Source organism: Daucus carota, chromosome 5 (genome assembly GCF_001625215.2).
Source record: "Daucus carota subsp. sativus chromosome 5, DH1 v3.0, whole genome shotgun sequence".
Lineage (NCBI taxonomy): Eukaryota > Viridiplantae > Streptophyta > Magnoliopsida > Apiales > Apiaceae > Daucus > Daucus carota.
Window position 1 is genome coordinate 8,982,988 of NC_030385.2, and position 10,965 is coordinate 8,993,952.

At 30.2% G+C, this 10,965-nt stretch overlaps 1 protein-coding gene across 1 annotated transcript; it reads right to left on the reverse strand.

The window, feature by feature from the left end:
* Window positions 1-1,926: 1,926 nt before the first annotated feature.
* On the reverse strand, window positions 1,927-5,314 carry LOC108223992 (protein WVD2-like 4). Its single transcript, XM_017398504.2, has 8 exons — window positions 5,180-5,314; window positions 4,045-4,603; window positions 3,889-3,947; window positions 3,677-3,754; window positions 3,496-3,580; window positions 3,341-3,412; window positions 3,102-3,209; window positions 1,927-2,514 (listed from the first exon to the last, which is right to left on the reverse strand). The coding sequence occupies exons 2-8, from the start codon at window positions 4,600-4,602 to the stop codon at window positions 2,056-2,058; spliced, it is 1,419 nt and encodes a 472-aa protein (XP_017253993.1). The 5' UTR covers window position 4,603; window positions 5,180-5,314; the 3' UTR covers window positions 1,927-2,055.
* Window positions 5,315-10,965: the final 5,651 nt, after the last annotated feature.

The following is a 10,965-nucleotide window of genomic DNA, read 5'->3' on the forward strand; positions in this document are numbered from 1 at the left end:
AATATATATAATAAAATAACAAATATGTTAACCGCCCGTGCATTGCACGGGTTATAAGCTAGTAACTGTATATGAGTTGATTCAATTTAACTTTCTATAGTTTACTAGAAAATACAAAGTTATTGAGATTAGACTTCTCTGTCATCTTCAGAACAATGCTTTACTAAGTTATAACTATGTTGTTATTATTGATAAATATGGTTGTCTAATACAAACCAGTGAGTTAATCCATCAAGCCAGGAAACGGGGAAAGAGCTTTTGTTCACATTTACACTGGAACAAAATGACGGTCACCTCAGCTTTTAGACTTCTTGTGCCTTAGGTACTAGCAATAACAATCCTCTGCTTCCCCTGCTATCGGCTCCCTTTCATTTCTAACCATCTTAGACGATTCTTCCATGAATGTTTTTGGACAAAAAAGTAACCTAAATGTATATGCACGAACACAGTTTTTTAAAGATAATGTGGTGAAATTCATATGAATTATCGACCCAAACATGGGTGAATGACCAGGTGCCAAAAGTGTTTCGACCTTGTCTGGCCACTCGGGCGGTCCGAATCAGGTCAGGTCAAGTTGACAGAGGTTCGAATAGCTGGAGAATGATTTTCACCGGCCCGTCTGCTTAGACGGGTCGGTCCGGTTCCGGGCCGGGCCTCAGCCAGTGAATCCATGATCAATTTGCGGGTTCACGGGCCGGGACGGTTCATATTTTTTAGTTTAATCTTATTTTTAGTTTTATATTTCAATTTAATTTAATCGAATTTTTTATTTCTTAAATAAAATTTTTATTTTATAAATAAAAGAAGTCACTGCATATAAAGAAAAATAATAATAATCTTTGGATTTAACGCAAGTGAATAAAATTTAATAATCACTTAATTTTTTATTTTTTAAATAAAAGAGGACAGTACCTCGTATAAATTTTATTAATTAAAAAAATATCTTGCAAATAATTTGAGAGGACTCCTCTCTTAAAAAACGGAACAAATCGCGTCGATACATTGAAAGTATAAAACCAAACAAGTGTCAAAATCATAAAGTAAATCAAACAAAGTGTTAAACCGATTGAATTCGATTCGATTCGCGCGAGCCGAATCACCCTCCTTATGCATTATTCGTTGATTCCCCGAACCGGTCCGAGCCGGATCCTGTTTTCTATGGAGCAATCATATTCGATTCGTTATATTTAACAATTCGAACCGGGCCGGTTCAAACCCGTTACGAGTCGAATTTTTCCGAATAATTTGACGGTTCAGTTCCGAATGAGCGGTTCGAAACCGCTCATTTGACCAACACTACTTGTCTCACATCTGAAATACATGCATGCAGACCCAAAACAAAATTCACAAAATAATACCGACCCAATCAAGGTACCAAGTCAGCGTCGAACACATCTTTACAACTTTTGACCTACATCCAGTCGAGCATCATACAGAACAAATATTCAACTGCAACCCTAATTTTAAACCTAAACCTAAATTACTTAACCCGAACTCCAACTCCTAACTTGATTATTAAATTTAATTTGAATTTATTTATGATTCGTGTTGGGCTCAGTCGATTCCGAATTGACTATCTTCAGCCGTTTCATTTGATTCCGGCCGTGTCAAACGGTCATTTGATTCCGGCCGTGTCAAACCGTATGTTCGGCCAACTCCGCCACAAAGTCTTGACTTCTTGTTAAATGACTCTGAACACAAAATTCCAACACTCGAAATTTCAAAAATTAGTAATAACACAAATTTCTTTACAAACGAACGATAGCAAAAGCATCAGAGAGGTTTAATACAATTATTGCATAATATAGGCACCAGAACTATATATCTCTTCACAACACTTCCCAGGTTGCGACAAATTTGATTTAAAAAAACATGCACATGTATTATAAGAACCAGTACTCGAAATTCAAAAAAAAAAAACCGAAGTACAAGTAAACAATACAGTATATTGCGTTCACACAAAACTTGCAACCATTAATATGCACAAAGAAACAGAACATGAACTCAAAAAGCCTAACAAGTATAAGTTTCATTTACCCTGTGCCTGCATGCATTTTAACCACCAACTATCAATTCAGCCTGAACTGGTATCTCTGGATTGGGTGCATTTACAAATGAGTTGTCGTCCTGGATAGGATAATGATCAGATCCAGCATTTGACGAATCTGCATTTCCTGGTGGGTTGGAGGGTTGTGGCTCACCTTCCTTGAGATCTTCTGCTTGATTTTTCTCATCTCGACCTTCTGCTTCTGTAGGCTTCTGTCTCAACTTGATAGGCATCCTCTCAGTTATAGAAACTGCTGAATCCCTTCGGTGAAGACTAGACAGGGATTTCCTAAGTGGCTTCTTTGATGCAGAAACAACACTGTCATTATTTGCAATCTTGGGTGACCTGTTGTGTTCTCGGCTAACACGTGGGCTAGGACCTGAACCATCTCCTATGCTGTTGGTTAATCCAGCAGTGATGCTTTTGTTTCTCCCAAGCTTTGGAGATTTAGCACGGGTTGTTGGCATCTAAGAAATTAAAAGGAAACACCAATAATGTCACTTCCCCAGTAAAAACATACTAAGTTGGGTACAAGAAAAGGATTGCAGAAGGTAATAACATAACTGCGATGCCCTTTTTATAAGAACTATATGGTACTAGTGTAGCAACTAAAAGATGTTCCTTGCAAAGTCAGATTACCACTGTAAATAGCAGTCAGTAATTATGGTATTTGTGGCCAATTTCTTATTTTGTATAGAAATGAAGCTATATAGTGATTAATTTCATATTATAAAATTTGGAACTAATTATAATTCAAAACAGAACATGTAAAATCAGGTAAACATTAATGAAAAGATGTTATATAAATACATGAGAAAAAAAAAATGAATGCAATCTACAGCGTTGAAGCCTAACAGCATATAGATGGGCAAAAAGGCTTGTGGTATATTAGTTCTTTGACTTCTTTCTGTTTAAGTATTATGTACCAATAGCCGGACTAAAGCCAGTTTGACAGTTTGGGGTGAGAGTCTCAGTAGCTACAGCACAGACACAAACATGGTGATTAAAGCCAAGAGTAACAACTAGCCATCACACAGAAAAAGAGATGAATGACCTTCTTCAGTTCAACTTTCTGAGGTGGTTCTTTATAGAAACTTGGCATAGGAGTGGCTTTAAAGGTCAAGCTCTTTCTCAATCTTTTAATTTCTTCCTCTTGGCTTTCCTGTGGCAAACCCCACAAAAAAGTTGAATAGCTGAATAGCTAGAAAAAACTTAGGTCTATATAACAGAGCATGGAACTGAAAAGTAAAGAAGTAGCAATTATCAAGCCATTTATGATGTCAGCATAAGCACCTTGGATTTTTCTTGCAAGCTGCTCTTTTCTACTTCCTTTGCATGTATCTTTTCCTCAATCTTTGAATAAAACTGAAGAACAATAGACGCAAAATATTGATATGCTATATCTATCTAGAAAAGGTGGACGGCACAAATTGGTGAGAAGTACTTACCTCTCTACGCTTTTCAGCACGTTCATCCAACCTGAAGGAGAATCCAGAGGCACTGCTCCTGCTCGCTCCACGAGGAGTAAGAGTCCTAATTGTAGTGTAAAAGAGGTGGCCAATAAAAGACAGAACAGGCAAATGCTACTAACATGAGTGTTACAATGTTAGATGAGATAGAGAATAGTACGATGAAGCAGCCGAACGAGCATCATCATCATCCGTCAGCAGGCCAGTTTTAGTTTGTTTTGGTTGTTGATCAACTGGTCTACACCCAAAGAAAATTCAAGAAACTAATTACAGAACCACTGTTAACAAACATGTATCTTTGTCCCCGTAGTTGTGTTCATAGTAAGACAGTTACAAAGATGATGCATATACATGTCATAACAGGGCACTTACAGGAAGCCTTCGGATGGAGGGCATCTTGGAGCACCATTCGAGACAATCTTACGGGACTGCTATAATCAAAAATCAGTTTCAAGAAGAAAAAAGAAAATAGCACGAAAGCATAGATTTTGATAAAATATTGCAACACATATCCAGAAACTGACTAACATTTGGCACGGATGCTAAAGTACTTCGCCTAGAAGAAGCCCCGCCACCATTTGTGTTTGCTTCCTTTGCATTCACTCCAGTAGACGCTCGCCTACTAGCAGGAATCATACGTGAAACTGATGCATCTTTTCCGTGTGATGAGGTAGCTTCAACTTTCAGCCCCTTTGTTTGAGGGATTTTCGCGTTGGATCTCACAGAGTAGCTGCCAGTGCTATTACCCATTCCTTTACGAAGTCCTTTAGCAGGAAAGGATTGACTCTGACTCAAGCTTGGTTTACCTTTACGATTCAATTCAGTTGACCCTTTCGCATTAGTCTTAGAACTGCTATTGACAGGAGCTTTACTGCCCTTTGACATGGTACTTTCCGGGAGGGTCTTAGAAGATTCAACCTCCCCTCCTGATACACTAATCACTTGTTCCAAATTCTTCCCATTCTCAGAACCTCCTTCCCCGCTGCAAATCTGCCCACAACCTTCCTCTTTCTTAACATCAATAGATGTGTCTTCCACATTAGTTTTCTCAATAACAGCATTTCCAACCACTGCTCCAGACTCCATACTGTGTATCTTATGAGCAAAACCGAATACAAAAAAGAAACACAAAATAAACAACAGCCCAATTATACTTCACCAATCAAATAAAAGAAAAGAAACACACAATTCAATCAAAAGCCTAATTGCAACAACTAATTACATATAAGAATAGAATGCAAAATAGTAGCAAACCAACAAAAGCCTAATTACTTGTGACAAAAAAAGAAGCCTAATTACACATCACTAACCCCTCCCAGTTAGTCTAATCACAGAAATGAATATACAGAAAACAAATCAAAAGTCTAACCTATAAGGATCAATAATTATTGTATGTTTTTTTAATCCATTTTCATTAGCCTAATAAGAATACAGAGATGGATCATAGTTCAAAAAATGATAGTACCATTCTAGTAATCAAGAAAAACCCATTTGCACGATTCCCGAGAGAATTATTACAAAGCAAGGATCTGACAGAATGAGCGAGTAGAGACAGAAACCGAACAAAATTAAGAACTGATAACAGTTACTACTAGTAGAACAAAAATCAAAAAGAGAAACAAAAGTAAACAACAAATAACGTAGGATTTATGTATCAACTTACAAGAGTTTGTCTGAATGGAAGTTGATGGCCCAGAAATTCAAATCTCCTGGTTCCACAGATAAAAGAGAGATGATTCCGCAAAGTGTTGAAAATGGGACAGCAGTTTTCAAAGCTTTGATTTTGTGGCTCCTTATTACCAATATGCCACTGTGCTAATCCATCCACTTGGTTTCAATAATTTTAATTTTTTAATAAATAAGTTTGTGTGGAGATTTTATAAATTAATCACATGAATGAATGTGATCTGTCCCGTCAATTTACATTTTCCTTGTGCCAGGAAGGAGTAATTTTTAAGATTCGATTTCGATATAAATAAACATCATAATTTTAATATATATCATTACTATTAAATAATAGTTTATTCATTATTTTGATCTATATTTAACTAAAAGTTTAAGGGACTTATGAAGGTTGAGAAAATAATTGAAGAGAGGGGAGGTTGGAAAACAGAGCTACGAGGACAGAGGTGGGGATTGCCGGCCGGCGTGACAAGGCCAAGCAACGTGTATGTGGGTCCCATTCCACGTACCCCCACATCTATCTTGGCTAACATGCTGAGCTGTCTCACCAGGTGACGGCAGACTGAACGACTAATTTATATGTATAATATTTTTTTTTGATAAATATTGCTTACGTTGCTTATGACTTTATAAACGAGTATTCATTCTAAGATAGTTATTCTCGGGTTAACCATTGAGATATCCAACCGTCCTCCACTAATTTATATTCTCATCTCTCTTTTTAAAATAACTAGTGAAAAAAGCCGCGCTTCGCGGCGGCGTGATAAATTTTGATATGAATCAGTATTATAATAACATAAAAATTATTTTGAGTCATCTTTCCGTTAAACATATCACAAATAAAAAATATTATAATTGGTATAAATATTTGTTTAAGTCGCCATCCTTTCAAACCCAATACTAATAATAAAATTAGTTTGAACCTCATTCCCGTCAAAGACAATATTAATCCACAATTATTGTTTTTATGATAAAATTATATACTATAATTTAGATCAAAATTAGTTTGAGCCGCTCTCTTATCAAACACAATACCAATAACAAAATATTATAATTTAGATATTAGTTTGAGTCGCCTTACTGTCAAACACATACTAATAAAAATTATTCTAATTATGATAAAATTAAAGATTATAATTGGACAAAAACTATTTTGAACTGTGGTCCCGTTTTAACAAAAATATATATTATAACATAGATAAAAAATTATTTTAGCCACTTTCTCGTCAAACATAATACTAATAGAAAATTTATTATTATTTAGATAAAAATTAGTTTGGGCCGTCTCCCGTGCCCGTCAAACACAATACTAATTAACATTATCATAAAATCAATATATGATTCCTATTTTATATGTATTATTTTATATGTTAATTATTTTTATTTTTTGACACCTTTTATTAGTTTAAAATTATTATTCTTTTATGGTTCTAATATTTTTGGTATTAGTTTTTTAATGATTATTATCTTTACAATCCTTTATTTTCTATTCGAAATTTAAGAAAATTATAAGACTAAATCGGAAATAAAAATTGTACGTATTACCTTACAAATCTGAAATATAAATTGTATTTTATCTATGATTATTAGTTTATATATATATAATCATATTACTTTTGGCATTCCTAAATAATAAAAAAAATTGTATTACCTCTAGAATTCGAAAAAAAAAGTGTATTAACTTTTGGAATCCTTCAAGTTGATTTTTTAAATTATAATTATAATTGGATAAAAATTATTTTGAATTGTGGTACCGTTTTAAAAAACAAATATTATAACATAGATAAAAAATTATATTAGCCACATTTCCGTCAAACATAATACTAATAGAAAATTTATTATTATTTAAATAAAAATTGGTTTGGGCCGCCTCCCGAGCCCGTCAAACGCAATACTAATCAAGAATCATTTACATTATTATAAAATCAATATATTTCCTATTTTATATATCCTATTTTACAATTTTTTTGCTATTAGTGTTTTTTAATGATTATTATCTTTACAATCCTTTATTTTCTGTACGAAATTTAAAAAAAAATTATAAGACTAAATTAATAATAAAAATTGTACGTATTACCTTACAAATCTTAAATATAAATTGTATTTTATATGTGATTGTTAGTTTAAATAAATATAATCCTACTATTTTTAGGATAACTAAATAAGAAAAGAATTGCATTATCTTTATAATCCAAAAGGAAAAGAATTGTATTAACTTTTGGAATCTTTGAACCTGATTTTTTAAATATAATCCTATTTCTTTTAGGATTACTAAATAAGAAAAGAATTGTGTCATCTTTAGAATTCAATAAGAAATATCAAATAAAAAAGAAAAGAATAATCCTAATTCTTTTAGGATTATTAAATAAGAAAAGAATTGTGTCATCTTTAGATTTCAATAAAAATATTAAATAAAAAAGAAAAGAATTGTATCATCTTTATAATTCAATAAGAAAAGAATTGTATCACCTTTAGAATTCTTAAACATGATTTTTTGAATTATAACTATATTTTGTATCTGAAATTTAAGAAAAATTAGAAGACTGAATCGAGCAATTCTAGAGACGCCCGCATTCTCCTTTATATACCGCGCTTCGCGGCGGCGTTATAAATTTTGTATAAATTTTGATGCAAATTAATATTATAATAGCATAAAAATTATTTTGAGTCATCTTCCGGTCAAACACACTATTAAAAAAATATTATAATTAGTATAAAATTCTTTTCAAATGGTCATCCTGTCAAACACAATAATAATAATAATAAAATTAGTTCGAACCGCCCTCCCGTCAAAGACAATATTAATCCATAATTTTTATTTTTATGATAAAATTAAATATTACAGTATAATTTAGATCAAAAATAGTTTGAGCCGCTCTCTTGTTAAACACAATACTAATAAAAATTATTCTAATTATGATAAAATTAAAGATTATAATTGGATAAAAATTATTTTGAACCGTGGTCCTGTTTTAACAAATAATATATTATAATATAGATAAAAAATTATTTTAGTCACTTTCACGTCCAACATAATACTAATAGAAAAATTATTATTATTTAGATAAAAATTAGTTTGGGCCGCCTCCCGTGTCCGTCAAACACAATACTAATCGAGAAAATTTACATTATCATAAAATCAATATATGATTCCTATTTTATATATTCTATTCTATTTTATTTTATTAATTATTTTTATTTTATGATTCCTATTTATTAGTTAAAAATTATTATTTTTTATGGTTCTAAATTTTTAGCTATTAATTTTTTTTAGTGATTATTATCTTTACAATCCTTTATTTTCTATTCGAAATTTAAGAAAATTATAAGACTAACTCGAAAATAAAAATTGTACGTATTACCTTACACATCTTAAATATAAATTGTATTTTATCTATGATTGTTAGTTTAAATAAATATAAAAATTATTCTAATTATGATAAAATTAAAGATTATGATTGGATGAAAATTATTTTGAACCGTGGTCCCGTTTTAATAAGAAAATATAATAAGAATTTGAAAAAAAATAAGAATTGTATTTTCAAATTATATTTGTTCAATAATTGTTATTTTGAATAAATAAAACACATGCCATCCTTGCTTCTTTTTTTTTTTTTGCAAGCAATACAAATTAAGTTGGTGATAATCAGTATCTGATCGTTCAAGATGGTGACGATGAGCTAATCGAAAATAAAAATTGTATTAACTTGCATTACAAATTTTAAATATAAATTGTATTTTATCAATAATAGCTAGTATTCCTATTGCTTTTAAGATTTGTAAATAAGAAAAAAATTGTATCATCTTTAGAATTCGATAAGAAAAGAGTTGTATTATTTTTAGAATTCTTAAACCTGATTTTTTGAATTATAATTATATTTTCTATCCGAAATTTAAGAAAAATTAGAAGACTGAATCGAACAATTCTAGAGACGCCCTGCATCCTCCTTTAAAATAAGAAAAGAATTGTATCATCTTTATAATTCGATAAGAAAAGAATTGTATCATCTTTATAATTCGATAAGAAAAGAGTTGTATTACTTTTAGAATTCTTGAACCTGATTTTTTGAATTATAATTATTTTTTTATCCGAAATTTAAGAAAAATCAGAAGACTGAATCGAACAATTCTAGAGACACCCGCATCCTCCTTTATATATATATATTGACTAGCCTTTAACCCGTGCGAAGCACGGGCGCATATATAGTTCGTAATTAATTATTTATAAATTTAAATTTTAACATCATTTTATTAGTATTTTAGTATTAATAAATTGAATTTTAATTAAATTATATTAACCAACTAATTATATTTTCTCATAAAAATTTAACTTTTACAATTTATTATCTATTTATGAATAATTTTTTTTCTTTTTTTTGAAAAAATATTTATATTTATGAATATTTATGAATATTTATATTTATGAATATTTATGAATTTTTTTTCAAAAAATTATGAATTTTTTTCTGTTATTAATATGTGTTAATATATTGTTCAATTAATTTTAAATCAGATTTTTCATATTTCGTATATATCTTCATACATATAAAAAAAGATATTTGTTGTATAATAAATTAGAGTTAAAAAGAATTATATTAAGGATAATGTATTAAAACTCAAAAATAACAATTAAAACTCAAAAAACTATTAAGTTTATCTCTTTGAGCTATTTCTTTGCCTCTTTGTACTGTATTTTATGTGAAGCTGCGAAATCTAATAAGAGATTGATTGTTAATTGTATTCTTTATATTTTTAGTAGGGGTAAAATGGGTAAGTCAATAAAATATGCCTAAACCAAAAAAATCTAACCAAAATTTTGTACGACTACAAATTAAACCTATGTTGGCTTTTTATAGTATAGTATAGATATATGTCGAAAAACAAGTCTGGTGAATTTAAATTTTAAGAAAATAACTATAATATAAAAACTTTAAATAAATTAAATATTTGACTTTGATTAAGTCTATGATCGGAGTTAACTTGCATACTAGCATAAAAGCCCGTGCGAGGCACGGGCCTCTAGTTTTTACTGTGTTTTAAATAATATTTGTGTGTTATTATATTGTTTTCGTACGGACCTTGAGTTTGTATCGTGTTGTAAATAATATCCGTGTGTCATCATATTGTTTCGAGCGTAACTATTACGTTTTATTTTTTGACTAAATATGTAAATATGAAAAATGTAATATTTGCAACCTAATAGCATTAATAGTAATAATAAGTATTATTCTCTCCGTCTCATTTTATATGACCCTTATTCATTTTTGGGACATCTTTATAATAATGAACTTATTATACTTACTATTTTTAAACACTACTTTTCACTATTACACCCACTACTTCTCTATTTTATACTCTTTTATATTAAATAAACACTATTACACTCACTACTTACCTCCACTATCTCAAATCTATTATTAAATTTTGATATGTTCCACCACTTCACCCACTTTCCAACTAAATTTACTCTTTTTTTGCTACCTTTCTTAATCTCCGTGAAAGTCAAATAAGGTCACTTAAAATGGGACAAAGGGAGTATATTTTAAAAAAAATTTATGGATCAAAAACTATATTCGAACTGATATTTCTATATTGAAATTCGTTAGGATATAGAGACCATTATCATATTATCTATGTTCAAATTTATATTCGAAATTAATACTGTAATTTTAGATTTTAAATATATTATACCTCATTAAAAGTATCTGTAATTTATTGTTGAAATTATTAAATTATTTCAACTAATATGTCATGATTTTGATGAAA

Excerpts from the sequence above, each read along its gene's own strand:
- LOC108223992 (XM_017398504.2), bottom strand. The coding sequence starts at position 4,602 with ATGGAGTCTGGAGCAGTGGTTGGAAATGCTGTTATTGAGAAAACTAAT. Across the intron at positions 3,581-3,676 it reads GCTCGTTCGGCTGCTTCATC|GACTCTTACTCCTCGTGGAG; the intron begins GTACTATTCTCT and ends CACTACAATTAG. Across the intron at positions 2,515-3,101 it reads AGAAAGTTGAACTGAAGAAG|ATGCCAACAACCCGTGCTAA; the intron begins GTCATTCATCTC and ends TTAATTTCTTAG.